Below are 20,303 nucleotides of genomic sequence, written 5' to 3'. Positions count from 1 at the left end.
ACATAGTTTATAAATTCACCAAATTGTCAAAAAGGTGATGCTAAAAAAATGTAAGTGGGACCTGTTGTGATATATCAAAATGCGCCGATTTTTTTTTAGATTTTCGTGAAAAGTTATCAAATTCACTGTGTCTAGCTTAAATACAAAAAACAGTTAAACCAATTAGTTCAATGTAAGTAGTTACAAAAAGGGCCAGATAAAAGGGCCATATAAAAGCACTTTGCAGATTAAGATTGTGTTGTTCTACGGTAACATTATCCTTTTCAAAGTTCCATCAAGAAACTTACACAAGAGTCATGGCCCTTTGTGTATGTATACACTGTTGGCACTCATGATCAGGTACCTGTTATGTTAGTTTATAGCTTTTTAGAGAGACGACGCTTTACACAAAACATAGGTATAATATAGAAGATTGGAAACAGTCTTTAAAATTTACATAGAGTAAGGTGCTTGAGTAATTCTTTTTAAGTTTTGGGAGCTGGGATAAACTGTTGATTATTAAATTGTTATTTCAACAGGTATAACATTGCCTTGTAAAATGCACTTTTACATAAATTATGATTCATAAATTGCAAAAATTACCCAGCACAAAATGATAATTAAATGACTTGATATAGTAAAAATACCACCTGATATAATTAAATACATGTGTTGAATAAATGGTTACCCAATATACTACAGTAATACCAAAATCTTCCATCAAATTCCATCAAATTCTAGACACGTGCTCACCTTGCTATAAATACGTTCATTCATACACATATACACTTTTATTTAACTAATTCACCCCTGAAGTTTCACAATGAACTATTCCAACCTTAGAATTGGAAGAGTTAAAATGTGTCATCAGGGGTGATTGAGTTAACAGCACACACATGTAAACATGCACTCTTATTTTAAGCAAAATACTTGCCAGATACACATGGCACAAAAATTATCAGGTGATTAAAAATGAACACTTCTGAAACCAACTAAAGATAATCAGTGTAGCCATTCCAGCTAAACACCATGGCAACTCCTGGCAAACACCGACCGCTCCTGATAGACACTGCGGCCACCCAAGGTCAACACTGCAGCCACTACTAGTATACACTGCGGCCAACCAAGGTCAATACTGTAGCCACTACTATTATACACTGTGGCCACCCAAGGTCAACACTGCAGCCACTACTAGTATACCCTGCAGCCACCCAAGGCCAATACTGTAGCCACTACTATTATACACTGGGGCCCCCCAAGGTCAATACTGAAGTCACTACTAGTATACACTGCAGCCACCCAAGGTCAACACTGTAGCCACTCCAGGTAACAATGAATGGCTACCCCCGATACGCTATTTGACCATCCAAACAAAACGTTATCCAAATCTGTTTGAGAAGACAAAGCTGAGACTATTGACTGACCAGGGTAATGTCAAACTATTTTGATTTCACAGCCTGTCTGTTGTTAATTAGAAAATAACCTATATTAACTTCCAATTTTACGCCAAACCTGAGAACACCGGAGACATCTGTTGTGACGACACTAAGCCTCAATGTGAAATAATTAGTGGATGGAACACCACTGCTGGAAAACCTTAGTTTTCCCTGAATAATTGTATAAGAGAAAAAGGAGACACATTAATTAAATCAAAAACATGGAATGATAATATAGACAACATGCAATGTTTCATCATTTCAACTTCTTGGCCCTTTTGTTCAAAACCTGACCAGCTTAACTCATTTTCCCCTGAAGACACATTTGAACTCTAAGGTTGGAAGAGTTCATCATGAAATTTCAGCGGTGAATCAAGTTAAACACCACTTAACATAACACTATTTATGATGGTATTTCATATTCTTAAAAGAAAATCCAAGTTTTGGTAACTCAAAATGATCACATGAAGAAAAGAGAAATGCATTTAACAATTTGTTAGTGTTATTTTGGGGGAAATTATATTTTACAAGCATCAAAACATGAAATGAATGTTATAAAAAAATCTACGTTATGATACCCTATGTGAACAAAGAATTCCTAAATGCCCAACAGTAACATGTTGTTGTTAAAGTTTTATTTACAATCAATTTCATCCAAGTGAACGACAGTGGCATAATTTTGTTTATATCATGCATGTCTTCCTCAAGTAAAATGTCTGACGGCAGTATTATAATCTATATACATACGACGTAATATCTACACTTTATAGCCCCTCTATATATTGTATACACAATAAGATACAATTCAACCTCGTTTATACAGACACTGACTACCAACAGTCTGGGATAGCCCAGTGCTTTTCCCCCTCTGAAATTGTGATTAATTAAGAACGTATACTTATGAAAACCAATGCATGACCCCTGTATTAACACACACACACCCAAAAGTGGGATGGGGGTCTTGGCTGGGGTAAATGACGCAACATTCGGAGGTGATGCTTCTGTTAGTTTTTCGTAAGTTTTGCCTTCAGAATCGTCCTTAAACTGATCAAAGAAATATATAAAAAATCAATTTTCTGATCCCATTCTAGGCCGGATGCATTTAACCCTTTCAACCCTATGTAACTTCAGAAGACTCTACCATGTATTGATATGGAGGAGTCCACTATGGTCTACAGTGGTGAAAGGGTTAATTAAAGATGTTTCAAACTAGTGTCCTTTCAGGAAGCTTCTGTTGAAGTAGGTTCCAAGCTGACCTAGTTACTGAACTCAGGATACCTATTCTGTAGTGCTTGCATAGAAATCTGGTACAACAACATTTTAAATATTAACTCATTAAAATATGAGGAATTTACCTTAAAAAATATTTGAAATTCGTTATTTTCCTTGACATCTTCAAAAAGTCTGCGTGAAGTGTTTCAGACCTAAAACCATCTTATCAAACAGAACATTGTATTTTGAATTGAAAAATAAATCTACTGTTTCCTTGTTTCCTGTTGCTTGATATAGGCCGAAGACAACACTTTCACCCCTGAAATTTTATAATTAACTATTCCAACGTTTGAATTGGAAGAGTTCAAATGTGTTTTCAGGGGTGAATGAGTTAATTTTTTCATATGAGTCTTTCTCCCATATTTCATTGTAATTCATACACTTAAAACCCCCCAGATTTGATCTGTAAAAAAATTAAAATCCAATATGACATTATCAGAATGTGAATTCTACAAGTAAATCAGATATGTCTATATTTCAAGAAATGCACAACAATGTCTCAAATGGTCAGTCAAGAGTACAATATAGTGAACATGTCTGTACAAAAAGGTATGCAAAAATATGTGAACTTTTAAACAGATAATCCTCTATGAATAACAAGAAAATAATAATTAAAACCTTGAGAACAATTTATTTTTTCTTAATACATAAAATATGAATTAAGATATGAAATTTCATTTCTTAAAATGTGATATCTTTCATATTTATGAAATATTTAATGTAGGTATCGTGTTTTACCATAAATACATTAACAATTGTTGTTTTGAGTCTTTTTAATGTGCTTCATGTGAATACACAGTGCACAAAATAATAAACTAAATTTAGGTCAGGCTTAACTGTTAACCCTTTTAATACCCCTAGGTAACTTTAGTAGACTCTACCATACATTGATCTGGATGAGTCCATTATGGTCTACAGTGGTAAAAGGGTTAACCTAGGAAAACAAAAGTGTTGATTTGATGGTAACAATGATACCAAAACACTATATCCAGTGACCATAAATAATAGCATTGAAAATTTTAAAGTACAACCAATTTAAAAATTGATTATCTAAGAAAAATAGGAATAATATATTTTTCAAAACAAAAATGAAACAACTTTTTTGCTTAGATATGCAAAATGAATGTTTGTGTTCAGTCCATTTTCAGATTGACATAAATATATCGTACAAAGTTGAGAGAAGCGAAGAATGATACAGTCCCGAGCATGAGAAAGAAAACGTAGCAGCTGAGGGCGGTGTAGCCAAAGAATTCCAGAGTCTGCAAGGCACCCGACATGTTGGACCGTTTGAAATAGTAAAACATGGCATACAGGAACACAAAGATCCCAGTAGATCTGTAAGAAAACAACACCTCAATTAAATCTCTTTAATGGTGAAAAATATCAATTTATTCAATGGTGAAAACATCAATTTATACAAAAGAGAAAACATCAACGGTGAAAACATCGATCTCTTTATTAAATGGTAAATATATCAATTTATTTAATGGTGAAAACATAGGTTTATTTATTGGTAAAAACATCAACCTATTTTACAGTAAAGACAAACACAAACACCTCCTTACCTTAAAAGTGGGTTGTTGGGTACAAAGATTTGTTGATAATGAGAACCAACAAAATCAACCACCTACGTATTGGATAATTTTACATTAAGGATTTAATTGGATTTAACTATTTCATCCCTATGTAACTTTAGTAGACTCTACCATGCATTGATCTGGATGAGTCCATTATGGTCTACAGTGGTGAAAGTGTTAATGACGAACTGTATAAAAGACATTCAACTAGAAACTAGTAGGTATTTACCCCGCACTGAAGATGGAGCGCCACCACCACCTGTAGTCCTCAGCTGACAGCTGGAAGTATGTAAGGGCCACCGAGATACAGGCTGTGACACTCAGCAGAATGCCATACACTATGAACAGGATTCCGTACAATGTGTACTGTTCCCGGCCCCACAGTGTGGCGAAGATATAGTACAGCTCCACAGAGATTGCACTGTAAATAAAGATTCATTTGTATTTAATTTCATCTTTGCACTGTAAATAAAAATTAATGTGTATTTAAATTCAACTATATTTTTTTTTTTTTTTAGATAACATAAAAGCAAAAGAGGTTGTCCGGATGTCATTAAATATTGTCATGACTAAAAACTTATAAGAGATTTGATGATTGGAAAACTTGGTGTTGGAGATTGGACAACTTGGTGTTGGAGATTGGACAACTTGGTGTTGATAATTGGATAACTTGGTGTTGATGATTGGACAACTTGGTGTTGATGATTTGACAACTTGGTGTTGGAGATTGGACAACTTGGTGTTGATGATTGGACAACTTGGTGTTGATGATTGGACAACTTGGTGTTGGAGATTGGACAACTTGGTGTTGATAATTGGACAACTTGGTGTTGGAGATGTGACAACTTGGTGTTGATGATTGGACAACTTGGTGTTGATGATTGGACAACTTGGTGTTGATGATTGGACAACTTGGTGTTGATGAACTTGGTGTTGATGATTGCCCAACACGTGTCTTTCACCAAGGATGTCAGGGTTCAATTCTCTGATTTGACGTGAAAAGGTATGGGGTCACGTGCCCTACCACGTGGGTTTTCTCCGGGTACTCCAGTTTCCTCCCACAGTAAGACCCCTCGCACACTAACATCCGGGCCAACAAGAGTGATTAGTATAAGTTATATAAACTTTGTTTCATAATTGTTGCATATATGTTTCAACCCTAAATATGAGCATGTTTCAAAACACTGTAAACGAACGAGATTTGTGTTGAAAGGTTGAATAAAAATATGACAGTTGCATTTCATGTACGTACCTGAAGGGCAAGAATCCTCCCACGACGCAGTGGGCAAAGGATGATCTGTACCAGGGCACGGGCGGAATCTCACGGGATATATTTTTTGTTCTGCATGGGGCATCAAAACCATTGGCCCAGTTTTTGCCGAATATTCCCCCTAATACGGTGAGCGGGTAACCAACTGTAATACAACAGAGTAAATGTACATTTTCACCGACAAATAATACAGAAATCTTTAATATCTGTTCCTTACTTTCGGAAAACTTTCGCCAAGTTTTGAAAAGGGGCATGGTTGAAATGCATGCTGGGGATATAGCATGATTTAAATATAGCTCCACCACAGATAAGAATATGATATTAGCCCTGTTTTTGCCAAGAGTTAATTTCGCCCTTCCCAAACACTAATTTCATATTGTTTGTTTCATGCTGCCATGATAAATCTGCTCTAACTAAGAAAAGCAAAACGGCGAAAGTTGAATGCAGCGAATATTTCCCAGTATACAGTATTAACAATATTGAAATATGTAAACCTTCTCTCTGTTTTTCATCTTTCTTTTTGTTATAAAAACAAGAGGCCCAGAGGGCCTGTATCGCTCACCTGGATATTTAAGCAATCATGGCAAAATATTCTCAAAATGAGATCCAAGGGAATATGCCAGACCCCAAGGCCAGTCCTTGTAGCATATCTGTATTTGATTTTTTATGCCCAGCAATTTTATGTATGGTTATGGGGTGGGGATCTCAACTGGTTCCAAGCTGTGACTCAAAAACTAGGTCCCTAGGGCTGTGGCCAGACCCCAGGATCAGTTCTAATGTCATGACTTCATTTGTCTCTTTTTGCCCAGCGTTTGTATATATAGTTTTGGGGGGGGGATGTTAACCATTTCAAAGTTATGACCCAGTGGTTAAGTCTCCAAGGGTGGGGCCAGACCCTAGGCCCATCCCGGAAGCAAATGTGCATTCCTCTCTTTATACTCAGCAATTGTATATATGATTATATGGTGGGGATCTCAACCATTGCCAAGTAATTTTTTTTTTTCGGCCCTACCCCTTAGCCCGGAGGGCCAGTCCCACCATTTGTACAATTTTGAATTCCTTCCTCCCATGAATGCTTCCTACCAAATATGATCATATCCATGGTTTAGTTCTACGGAAGAGGTCATTAGCCAAATTGCCCCCATTTTTGGCCCAGCCCTCAGCCCCCTGGGGGGTCAGCCCCACCATTTGTACAATTTTGAATCCCCACCACCAAGGGATGCTTCCAGTCAAATATCGTTGATATCTATCTCTTAGTTCTAGAGAAGAAGTCGCTTAAAGTAATATAGCTAAATAACCCTTTTTGGCCCCACCCCTCAGCCGCCACGGGGGGTCAGCCACACCATTTGTACAATTTTGAATCCCTGCCTCCCATGAATGCTTCTGATTAAATATGATTGATATCCAGTGCACAGTTCTACAGAAGAAGTCTTTGTAGCAATATAGCCAAAATGCCCCTAAGCCCAATGGGGGGTCAGCCCCACCATTGGTACAATTTTGAATCCCCACCACCTAGGGATGCTTCCAGTCAAATTTAGTTACATTCCAATCAGTGGTTAAGAAGAAGTCATTTAAAGTAATTGTTGACGGACGGACGACTGATGCCACGTTATGGCATAAGCTCACCTTGGTCCTTCCGACCCGGTGAGCTAATAAAACGATAAAGTGGTGCATTCTTTCAGTCATGTCAACAGACGACCATGGTATGGAGTTGGTCAAATTTACATATAACCTAGCACAATGAAATAATATAAACCTGCTGGAAAAAATTCCAGAAAAGTCTGATAAAATACCTGTAATGTGGAACAGATCAGAGTTAACTCCCTTTGATACATTGTGAAGTGTGCAATGTTTCTCCACTTCCTTTTCTGTTAAATCTATATCTAGTACTAATATTTATAGTAAACACTACTATGTATATAACAATGTCTATTAATATTTACTACTTCCTCGTTATGCAAGACGAAAGTTGAACCATTTCTCTATAAATTACTATGTAAGTACAATGTACAATGTACAAATATGCAACCGTTGTAGAGTATTGCACACTTAAATCATTCCCATTCAGTAACAGCTGTAACTTACCAAACAACCACAAACACATGAGTAACACGACAGTCGTCCATGGTAACGCCTGGGTCGTACCATAACCCCAGGCAACAGAGTTGACCACTGCCCACACAAAGAAGAACGGTGCTGTAACAGAACAACAACAGACTTGTCACACACACTTACACATTTAGGAAATTCCACAATTTTTTACACTATTTTTTTTTTTACATTTGAATTCTCCTAATAATTTTTTTTGAGAAAAATATTGGATTTGGGTGAGTAAGACACCAAGAAAAAGTGCATTTAGCAATACTGTAAATGGATATTTTATTTAAGTTATTTGATTACTTATTTTTAAATGGCTCCACTCCTAAAACATTTGAGTTTTATACGATCTTTTGATACCTAGTCCTGATTTGGATCTAGCAAATACTACAACTGTACTCATTTTAAAAATAATGCATGGATATTCCTCACAAAATTTACTTCAAATACTTCGTGAATTACTTTCCTCATTTGATAATACAAAATGTAAATGGTAAATGTTTACAGAAACACAGAACTTCAACATTACCTGCAAATAAACATGAGGTGAGATTGATGTTCCACACCCAGTTATCTCCCCCTAACTTCCTGTACATATTGGCAGCTACGTATCCGGCAATACCTAAAACAGGAAAAGTCAATTGTATCATTACTTCATGCTTTTCTTTTTAATTGTTTTTAACAAAACAATTTAAACACAACTCAATCATACGTTTCTTTTTATAAACATTTATATCGGTAAAGTTCATGTCAAAGATTTAAAACAAAACTAACAAATATATCTACACTAAAATGTGTATGAACAATCTAAATCCAAACAAATTCACACAATAAAACATCCAAATCCCAAGTTTATGTCCGAGCAATGTAAGTTAAATCAGCCCTAACTATAACCAGCACAACACTTACATGAGGTAAAGGCAAACAGGATGATTCCGGCCGAGTTAATGGCTCCGTGTCTGTGGACGTTAAACATTCCCATCATAGCCATCATCATTATCCCTGTGGCCAGGGCTAAAAACTGTGTTCCCACACCTATTAAATAACAAGGTTAGAACACTTAAGAAACATTTCACGTCAAGTATCATCTATGTAACTTGGAGTTGGGTGGCACAGTGGATAAAGCACTTGGATTTCACCAAGGTGTTCGGGGTTCGATTCCCCGATCGGATGTGAAAACATATGGGGTCACCTGCGTGACCATGTGTTTCCCCTGGAACTCTGGTTTCCTCCCACATTTAGAACCTGCACGCTAACAACCGGGCCAACAAGAGTGATTAATATGAGTTGAATAAAATTTACAGTTAACTTAAAGTCAGCAATGAAAGAAGAATTCAGATACAATATCCTATACTCCACATTTAGATACAATATCCTATACAGCTATACTCCACATTCAGATACAATATCCTATACAGCTATACTCCACATTCAGATACAATATCCTATACAGCTATACTCCACATTCAGATACAATATCCTATACAGCTATACTCCACATTCAGATACAATATCCTATACAGCTATACTCCACATTCAGATACAATATCCTATACAGCTATACTCCACATTCAGATACAATATCCTATACAGCTATACTCCACATTCAGATACAATATCCTATACAGCTATACTCCACATTCAGATACAATATCCTATACAGCTATACTCCACATTCAGATACAATATCCTATACAGCTATACTCCACATTCAGATACAATATCCTATACAGCTATACTCCACATTCAGATACAATATCCTATACAGCTATACTCCACATTCAGATACAATATCCTATACAGCTATACTCCACATTCAGATACAATATCCTATACAGCTATACTCCACATTCAGATACAATATCCTATACAGCTATACTCCACATTCAGATACAATATCCTATACAGCTATACTCCACATTCAGATACAATATCCTATACAGCTATACTCCACATTTAGATACAATATCCTATACAGCTATACTCCACATTTAGATACAATATCTATACAGCTTTACTCCACATTCAGATACAATATCCTATACAGCTATACTCCACATTTAGATACAATATCCTATACAGCTATACTCCACATTTAGATACAATATCCTATACAGCTATACTCCACATTCAGATACAATATCCTATACAGCTATACTCCACATTCAGATGCTCTCAGCTTAATTGCTGCCTTCGGCTGTCTTTAGCCGAGGGGACTATTGGTTTTATATAATAGCTATATTTTCAATTATAGTATATCAATTCTATCTTCTTGTAATATGATGTATATGTTCATGTAACTGTTCTGTTTCAATACCAATATTCACTGTCAGGTTGAATTCGCCTCTTTATAGAAGATAAAATACGCAAAAGTTAAACTGCAGTGAAAATTTCCCTGTATACAGGATCTCAAATGGATCTGACAAATCACCAAATTTAATATCAACTTTGATTAGAGTGCATGCATATGTACCTAGGATAGCACAGAAGAGACTTTTAAATGCTGGGAACCTGAAAACATCACTGTGAATGATTTTCCAGCCGTTGTCGTCGTTATCCAAATCATCACTCTCCTCCTCGTCCACATTATAACGGGCAAAGTCACTCTTCAGCACTCTTGTCTGTAAAGAGGTACAACAATTGCTTAATTTGACTCTAAAAGAAGGAAAAATCATGAACAAGAGGCCAATGGGACTTCACACACACAAGAGTGAAATCAGCTCCATAGAATTTAAAAGGTTTGAGTTGGAAATAGATTTTCAAAATATTTGCCTAGAACTGATGGAGAAACATGTATTTTTGCCTGAAGCAATCTATGTAAATTCCACCTCCTTGGCATTGGTAGGATTAGTTTTGTCAAAGCAACCAGATATTAAGAATAATTCTATTCCTTGCCTATTGACCACTAACAGTTTCTATTAAATATATTTTAAAAGTTGAAAACCCTACAGCTGATTCAAGCCAAAATTAAAATCCGAATCCTTTCAATGGTTTCAGAGAAGAAGTTAAAAATACGCAAAATATACACACAAAGGAGGAAGTAACATAGCGATTGAATAATTGTCAACCAGGGGTAAGTACTAATATGCTAGTTTATTGTTAGACTACAGCTACAGGTCTGCAAGGTTGCATGTCTTGAGTATTGTTAGACTACAGCTACAGGTCTGCAAGGTTTTACGTCTGGAGTTAGACACATCGATCATTGTTAGTAAACTTTAAACCCTCCTTGGGGCCACAGGTTTTAGTTTGATAAATTTACATAATCTGTTTACTTACTAGTATGATCACCACAAAGCCGATCAGCAGGAACACCAGTACCATAGAGTTGATGATAGACAGCCAGTGGATCTGTAAATATAAACCAATCAAAGACATTGTAACATAACGGATCCAGGCCAGGGTCATAACCAATCACAAACATTGTTACATAGAGGATCAAAGCTATAACCCAATCACAGACATTGTTACATAAGAGCTCTAAGATCATCACCAATCACAGATTTCATTACATAAGGGATCCAGGGCCATCACCAATCACATATATTGTTACATAGAGGATCCAGGGCCATAACCAATCACAGACATTGTTACATAGAGGATCCCGGGTCACTACAAATCACAGACATTGTTACATAGAGGATCCAGGGCCATAACCAATCACACACATCGTCACATAGGGGATCAAGGGCCATAACCAATCACACACATCGTTACATAGGGGATCTAGTGTCACTACAAATCACACACATCGTCACATAGGGGATCAAGGGCCATAACCAATCACACACATCGTTACATAGGGGATCCAGGAACAGACATTGTGACACACTGGTAAGTATCAAAGATGATGCATTAAGTAAAGTTTGTTACTACAAACAGTGACCGTATGAATCACCAAAAAAAGACATCTTCGGTATCAAAGCAATTTATTTATTTTTAAGATATTCATTTACAAGATATCTTGAACAACTTATTTACATCTTTATTTTTTCACTGCATATAGCTATACCCGGTGTTACTGTACTCTGTATTAAAACTTATACTGAAAGTATCTTTCTCACCTCCAAAGTCTTGGGGAAGAAACTGTTGTCACGGACACGCTTTCCTCTTTCTTCATATTTCATTCTGAAATGGAAATGAACACAAAAATATAGAGGCTAAGAGTCCAGAATAATATATTATCTTTTCTGATATTATGTTGACTACCATACAACTATATCAAATGTGCAAACTAAACAAAGGCAAAGAACAGGTAAAGATTTAGTGATAAAAGACTTTTAAAAATAACTCCCATTTCTTCATTTTGACCCCTGCCTTTCCCCCCCCCCCCCCCCCCCCCCCCCCCCAAAGGTTCACAATCATCATATATTCAATTGTAATGAGGAGTTCCTTTAGTACATGATTCTTTATAACAAATTATGTTAAAATTACTTTACCCCCATGGGTATTCTAAATTACTTTACCCCTATGGGTATTCTAAATTACTTTACCCCTATGGGTATTCTAAATTACTTTACCCCTATTGGTATTCTAAGTAACTTTACCCCTATGGGTATTTATGGGTATTCTAAATTACTTTACCCCCATGGGTCCATGGGTATTCTAAATTACTTTACCCCTATGGGTATTCTAAATTGCTTTACCCCTATGGGTATTCTAAATTACTTTACCCCGATGGGTATTCTAAATTACTTTACCCCTATTGGTATTCTAAGTAACTTTACCCCTGTGGGTATTCTAAATTACTTTACCCCCATGGGTCCATGGGTATTCTAAATTACTTTACCCCGATGGGTATTCTAAATTACTTTACCCCATGGGTATTCTGAATTACTTTACCCCTATGGGTATTTTAAATTTCTTTACCCCTATGGGTATTCTTTCTAAAGAATTATCCCCATTTCTCTCTATCTAGCTCATCACTCTTCCCAATGGGGTACCTATCTCTTTATGCAAAATTGTCCATTTGACCCAGGGATTTTTTATATCAGATATAAATCCCTTCACCCACTTATAAGAAGTAGACTTTTGAATATTTACCAGTATTTGCCCAACGGTGAACAAGGGCCAAAACTCTGTATATCGTGTATAATGTGATACAATTTCAGTATCCAACACTTCATCATCCTATTAGGTACTCGCATACAAAATTCGGCAATTCCAAATGACAGATTTTTTTTTTTAAATACCAAAGAGAAAGTGACACACAGATGGATGCACTGAGCTTACACACAGAGGGCAAGCTACAGTCTTCTCTGGTACTACTGCTGGGTGACTACAAATGACTGGTGAGCACAACACGGCAGACTTTCTATCATTTTCTATGTGATGATATACCAGTAGAGTGATAGTCTATTGACCCCTGACTTTCCAGATGACCTCTGAATGCTGAGGTAACCTCGCACATTAACCCTTTCACCACTTGTAGACCATAATGGACTCGACTAGATCAATGCATGGTAGAATTTACTAGAGTAACATAGGGGCGAAAAGGTTAAGATGATTTTGAATACTTACTCCGTTGTGTGCCACTTGATGCTGTAGGTAAACGCCACCTCAAATGGAGCAGTGACGGCCGAGTCCAGTCCTACAGGCGCCTGCTCTTTTGTCGTCACATTGGCGTAGATAATCTGACAAAAATTACAGGTTTGATTAATATCATACTTGTGAAAAATCCTTTGTAAGGCGTCATATTTTTGAAAACTTATTAACCACAATTTAAAGCAATCTAAATCAATCGGTAGAATTGGATTTGTTTTAAGTTATGAAGTTAACTATCTCAGTGAAAACAATATCTCAGATGAGATTGAGAAACATTGAGATAACATTAGAAATAATCATACATATATCATGTGATTCATGTATATATAAATGTACATGGTAGGTATTAAAGGAACAAGTTCCTGCGAAGGAAAATACAAAATGAAACAAGTCTAAAAGACGTAACTATTGATGATGTCATGTAACCAATCGTGACTAATAAACATCAGAACACCTGAAGACGCCCAGGAAGGCAGAAAGGCCTAGCAATCAGTCTTGTATGCTTGTTGTTTTATTTTACATGCACATTTATATAAATGCAATTGTCAATATCAAAACTTAAATCCTACTACAGGTACGTAGTACACAAAGAAACCTGTGTACGGATGTTTCTTACCTGGTCCCCGTTGTACTCTATGTTAATGTTTAGGTGGGCCCACAGGTAAATCTTGTGTGTGTGAGGCAGGTATCCGCCCTCCTCCAAGTGTCCAATGAACCCTCGCACAGGGATGTCATCTGTAACATTACGCCCATTGATCAGGTAACAGGTTCATAGCATTATTATTCCAGTATTGTAATGGGTGCAGTAGTCCGAATCATTCTGACGTTTTATCGACTTTTTTCATATCGGTCTGTCGTCGATTAACGTCAGAACTCCGGCCCTCTATAATATGCGGGAAATATGCGACCCGCGCCCGAAGCGCTCTTCAAACTGATATTTTAGAAACAAATCGTCACTATCACACACATGGCGCACATGCATCGAAAGATCTATTCTTTATGCACAAGATAAACATACATAACATGCCTCAAACAACTAATACAATCACTAAAAACATATTTTTTCAAACTTACTCTGTTTTACAGTAGTTTTTTGATAGCCCCGCCTTCCAATGCCACGTGACTAAAATCTCGCCGGCCTACGTCATAACGTTGGGAAATAACTTCGGTAACGCGAGATCTCGTCAAGTCGTGTGACATTTCTCATGGCCTAATTTCCATAAAAAACATGGGTTGGTATAGAAAACGTTGGAAAATACATTTCGCAATGATCTTTGAAACATTTTATTGATACCACCTAGTGCATAAAGAATAGATCTTTCGATGCATGTGCGCCATGTGTGTGATAGTGACGATTTGTTTCTAAAATATCAGTTTGAAGTGCGCTCCGGGCGCAGGACGCATCTTTCCCGCATATTATAGAGGGCCGGAGTTCTGACGTTAATCAACCACAGACCGATATGAAAAAAGTCGATAAAACGTCAGAATAATTCGGACTAGGGTGCAGTTGTCCTATTTCAGTTTCTTCATTATCACTTAGGTATGGTAAACAGAAGAAAATAACTTATTCTGCAGAAGTTCCAAATCAGTTGCATCATTTGATCATAAAGTGGAATACAGCAAACAAATTTCCCCCCTGATCCCTGAACTGTTCGTATGGGCTGTGGCTATCAAAAGAGGCTTCCTGACTCATTATTTTATATATGACCATGTATAAGTGTATTTCTGAACTTTATAATTTTAGAAGCAAATCAAACGACCTTGTAACATTTTTCAACTGAAAAGATATGACCCTATTAAACTGCCTGACTATGAAGCTCTTTGATTGTACTGACTTCGCTTTTGATCACACTGACCCCTTGACCTCTGAGATTAAGTTGACTGTGCACTCCTGAGCTATACATATGGATCAAGATAATTCCTCGACCTAAATGCTGCTATTGACCTGACCTTTAACCTTTGAGCTCTGTGGTCAAGCTGAACTTTTGATTTTTTGTGTAATAAAGCTCGTGCTCTACAGTTGTCTTAACCACACGTATTAAATCTGAAAGCTTTTTTGAACAAGGTGACCTCGTGACGTTTAAGTTATATCCGAGGAATTTATCAGCATTGACTTTCTAAGTCAGTGGATAAATCTATTCAGAATTGAGCAATACTAATTCCCCTGATCAGTGTTGAAGTTGATGGATGAGGTGAGTTGGTTTTTGATACAAAGTTTGTGAAGAAACTTTGAAAATAAAATTTAACTCCTGGTAATAACAGTGACCTTGACCCCTGAGTTTGAATGGCAATCCAGAGCAAGCCCTTTCAGTAAAAGGCAGCAGAGTTTGAAGTCTGATCGTAAGTGGTCCACAGGAGCTCAAGTTATTGTGCAGAAACACATATTCTATTTATAGCATGGTGACCTTGCCTTTGATCTTCTACCTAAAAAGGATTTCCAAGCATGCACTTGGTAATAAATGTATGAAGTCGCAGTTTAATTAGGCTACAGAAACTAGATATTGTAATGAAACTGACCTCTTTTTTTTTTTATCAAAGTAACAGTTATTTTGAATTAACAATCTCATAAGAATATCCAAGCCAAGATGAAAGGGGTGAAGACTATTTTTGAGAACTGTTTTTTTTTTTTATTATAAATAGATATAATACTTGGATCTTTAGTGACAGCTACAGGGTAAACACTTCAGTCCTTGAATATACAGAATGATGACTTGCACTGCTTCTTTTCGAAGAAGAGACAAACTCATACAGAAAACAGGAATAAACCACCATGATTAATTCAATGTCCTAATTACAGAACCGATTTTTTTTTCTATATTTATATCTAATAATTTTAAATATTTTCTATAGTTCAACAAAAATGTTGAGGCAAATGTTTTGCCATGTCTGCTTCATCAGTGTTTGCTTGAAATTAAAAACTAAACCTTGGAGCTCAATGTGATGTTTATTGCTTGCTGCCAAGGAAACTAAACCTTGGAGCTCAATGTGATGTTTAATGCTTGCTGCCAAGGAAACTAAACCTTGGAGCTCAATGTGATGTTTAATGCTTGCTGCCAAGGAAACTAAACCTTGGAGCTCAATGTGATGTTTAATGCTTGCTGCCAAGGAAACTAAACCTTGGAGCTCAATGTGATGTTTAATGCTTGCTGCCAAGGAAACTAAACCTTGGAGCTCAATGTGATGTTTAATGCTTGCTGCCAAGGAAACTAAACCTTGGAGCTCAATGTGATGTTTAATGCTTGCTGCCAAGGAAACTAAACCTTGGAGCTCAATGTGATGTTTAATGCTTGCTGCCAAGGAAACTAAACCTTGGAGCTCAATGTGATGTTTAATGCTTGCTGCCAAGGAAACTAAACCTTGGAGCTCAATGTGATGTTTACTGCTTGCTGCCAAGGAAACTAAACCTTGGAGCTCAATGTGATGTTTAATGCTTGCTGCCAAGGAAACTAAACCTTGGAGCTCAATGTGATGTTTACTGCTTGCTGCCAAGGAAACTAAACCTTTAGTCTCAATGTGATGTTTAATGCTTGCTGCCAAGGAAACTAAACCTTTAGTCTCAATGTCTCTCCTTTGCCACCATGAGACACAGAACAAGAGAGATGTTTAAGTTTTACAATGGTTCTAAAAGCCGTTGTATATTGTTTATATATGTTTATGACTTTCATTTATCATTCATCATACTGCAAAGCAACCATGAAGCAATTTATATAATTTTAATCATGATACAAAATTTGACAATTTTCTATAATTTCAAATACATTTGAATATGTCATTGGATGTTGAAGAAATTTCTATATCAGCTGTCAAAAAGTAACATCTTTCATCCGGAGATTACTGTATTTACATATAATGTACACCATCATCTACACAGATCATATATCACGAGGCACATTAAAGTCATCTAATAAATCATCTCATTTTAAATTTAATCTCATTTTTAAATGAAGCTTGGCCGGTTTCTATGAATTTTAATACCTTTGAATGTCCAACAATAAACATATTAAATGTCACAAATACACAGGGTCTCTATTAGTATACGGAAATGTTTCAAGAATCCAAGTAAAACAGGTCAAAGTCTATACAGTCTTAATTACGTACCCAACCCTGTGCATATGTATACTGCATAATTATCTATCATTCATAATATTAATAAAAGCAATAAATAAAATTTATTCAGTAACTTCCCCCGAATTCAAATTTTAAACATATTATCAAAAGATGTATGGTGAATTAAGATATATTTGAATGTCCAAGTATTAATGATATAAGCCGACAAAAATCTGCCCATTTTACATATATCCAGTATGATCATCTATCATTTATGATAAGCAGCAATAAATAAAATTTATGAACAAATTTATCTAATAACTTACTACAAATTCAAATTTTAATCTCATTATCAATAGTTGCAGCAAGAACCCTGGAGACCTCTCTATGAATTTGAATAACATTTAATTTTTTTTTTTTTAGATCCATTCTATCTTAAAGCACAACGGGGGACTAAATGTATGATGCAGGCACTCTCCCATATGACCTATTTTATATATATATCAACTTCAGTTGATCAAAAGGCTTGAGGCATGTACTGTCCTGTCTAAATATATATACTCACTGTCCTGTCTAAATATATATACTCAATGTTTAACTTTACCAGATATGTTTTATTTTATTTCTGTTAATCATTTCACCAACACGTTCATTAGTCTTTTAATTCTTGTTCTTATTTTAGGGGTCTTCTGAAAAGTACTATCAGGGGTCTTCTCAAAACCTCTTTTAAATAATGTAAGATCAGTACATGTGGGTCCTCTGGACTTAACAGACATTAAGAAATCTCGTTTGTACTTGGTGTTTTGTGCATTATAGCACTGTCATTGTTGCTGTTGTCAATGTCATTTATGTAGTATTTGTCTTGAAAACGGAGCAGGTATACGTAGCTTTGAAAACGGAGCAGGTATACGTAGCTTTGAAAACGGAGCAGGTATATGTAGCTTTGAAAACGGAGCAGGTATACGTAGCTTTGAAATGGAGCAGGTATATGTAGCTTTGAAAACGAAGCAGGTATATGTAGCTTTGAAAATTTGACAACTGCTGTGTTAATATGCACTGTCCTTATCACTGAAGTGTAATCACATTGAGTTTTTTAGAAACAGGTACATTTGTAGTATAAGATAAAATGATGACAGATGTATCAGTCTGGATATCCATCGTACTTATTGTTTTTACTTTTCTGTTATGCAAGATTGTAATTAGTCACCAATTAAATAAAACACTTATGAAATTTACAGTGATTCAAGTTTAATTGTGTATCATTATCATAACATTATCAAACATTTAAGAGAATTATCAATTCAGAATTTCTGTTTTTATATCATGAATATAATTCTCAATTCAGAATTTCTGTTTTTATATCATGAATATTTTCTATCTAGTAAGATATATCAGTAAATGATTGCACAAATGCTGAAAAGTTTGAAAGTAACAAAACACTGTGTAAATTTTTCACATTTAAGAAAAAAGAATTATGAAGATCTCTTTACAAACTTTTAAGGACAAACTAATGAGATCGGATTAGGAAAGGTTTTACTAGGCTCAAAGCATACCATTGTACATAACACTATATGAAGAGAGAGGGTAAGGGAAGGTTTTACTAGACTCAAAGTATACCATTGTACATAACACTATATGAAGAGAGACGGTAAGGGAAGGTTTTAATAGTCACAAAAGGCAGACTCAAAATAAACCTATCACTATATGAAGAGAAAGGTTGGGGGTATCATACGTACCGATGACAAACTCAAAGTAGTACATATCCTCGATGGCGTCCCGGAGAAGCTGTAGCTCATCCTCGGTGTAAGCAACCTTACAGAGTTCCTTCTTGTCTGAGTTCTCTGTAACGACACAACGAAAGGTCACCTCATTAACACCTTTATAAAACTTGTAAATATTATATAATAGGAGCAGAAAAATGCATGTACCCTCTGAATTCTAGATGGACGCTTTTCCAATTGAGCTACCTGGTCGCCGCCAATCAACCCAGTCCAGTAGAGCTGCATTCCTCCCTCCTTTTTCTAAGTTTTCGCCCACAAAGACACAACTATTTACAACCTAGGTTCGGGTCTCCCTTTGCCAAGCATTCACCCAGTACTTGCCACAAGGTTTGGTCACAGGCACCAAATGTAATAGGAGCGGAAAAATGCACAGCCAAACTAGGGTTTGAACCTGGGACCGTATGAACTCTAGACGAACACGCTCCACCAATTCAGCGATCGCAGTCGTGTCCAGACGATTGTTACAGTTCGGTTCCGCTACAGTTGTACACCAAATATATCTGAGCACTGTTCTAACTAACTACAGATCAACTCTGGTTAGCTTCTACCAGGATCAAAATCCATCTCCAATCTGGCTTATAAATTTGTATTGTATTTTTTTATTTTTTTTTATTTCATGTGATGGGGGAACAAACAGATTAATATACAGATTGAAGTTCTTAACAAATCAAAATTTTGGAACATTTCAGTAATTTCATTCCAGACATATCTAATAACAGAATTTTTTCAGAGTAAACATTACAAGTTAATTTGAACGGGAAGACTCATCCTGTTATATACCAATGCGTAGATTGCTTATCACAAATTTAACCTCGATGTTCAGCAGCTAATAAACTATGGAATATTCTTTATATAGGATACATATAAAATCCGCTTATGAAGGACCATGGTGACAACAATTGGACGTCAAAGAATCATACTGTAAAAGTTGGCGACATCAAGGCCATACTGGTCTTCTCAATTTTCTGTGTAATCACACAATAGTGTGAATTACTCCGTAGAAGTAGGGGAACCTTCACACATATATCTACAAGTCAGGTCATGCAAAAAAAATAAAAAATAAAAATAAAATAGATAATCAGCCAGGTAGGGCATTTCATTACCATGCAGCCTTCAGAAGGGAATGGAAATGTTAGATTTCACACCCAAATTTAATTTTCAACACAAGTACAAATTGGAATTTAAGCTTTAAAATTAGGCAAGATCTGGAGATTGTGCCAGTGATTATCCATGGGGCTTACAAGTTAGCACAAAAAAACATGGATAACTGGAATATATAGCCCTTCCTGAAGCTATAGAAACC

The 20,303-nt window shown here is 36.1% G+C and overlaps 1 protein-coding gene across 1 annotated transcript in view; it reads right to left on the bottom strand.

Moving 5' to 3' along the window:
• Positions 1 to 1,195: 1,195 nt before the first annotated feature.
• LOC110457997 (transmembrane 9 superfamily member 1-like) overlaps positions 1,196 to 20,303 on the bottom strand; it is a gene marked incomplete at its 5' end in the record, with an annotated part of 40,526 nt that continues 21,418 nt past the window's right edge. The window contains 12 exons of the mRNA XM_021509517.1: positions 1,196 to 4,022; positions 4,494 to 4,685; positions 5,517 to 5,679; positions 7,620 to 7,730; positions 8,161 to 8,253; positions 8,541 to 8,666; positions 10,105 to 10,252; positions 10,908 to 10,979; positions 11,693 to 11,756; positions 13,149 to 13,261; positions 13,789 to 13,907; positions 18,956 to 19,060. Coding sequence (XP_021365192.1) covers positions 3,821 to 4,022; positions 4,494 to 4,685; positions 5,517 to 5,679; positions 7,620 to 7,730; positions 8,161 to 8,253; positions 8,541 to 8,666; positions 10,105 to 10,252; positions 10,908 to 10,979; positions 11,693 to 11,756; positions 13,149 to 13,261; positions 13,789 to 13,907; positions 18,956 to 19,060 — 1,508 coding nt within the window. The remainder of the gene's footprint in view (positions 4,023 to 4,493; positions 4,686 to 5,516; positions 5,680 to 7,619; positions 7,731 to 8,160; positions 8,254 to 8,540; positions 8,667 to 10,104; positions 10,253 to 10,907; positions 10,980 to 11,692; positions 11,757 to 13,148; positions 13,262 to 13,788; positions 13,908 to 18,955; positions 19,061 to 20,303) is intronic.

This window comes from Mizuhopecten yessoensis, unplaced genomic scaffold, assembly GCF_002113885.1.
Source record: "Mizuhopecten yessoensis strain PY_sf001 unplaced genomic scaffold, ASM211388v2 scaffold9399, whole genome shotgun sequence".
Lineage (NCBI taxonomy): Eukaryota > Metazoa > Mollusca > Bivalvia > Pectinida > Pectinidae > Mizuhopecten > Mizuhopecten yessoensis.
The sequence above is the reverse complement of the archived record's forward strand: the minus strand, read 5'-3'. Positions and strand labels throughout refer to the sequence as shown.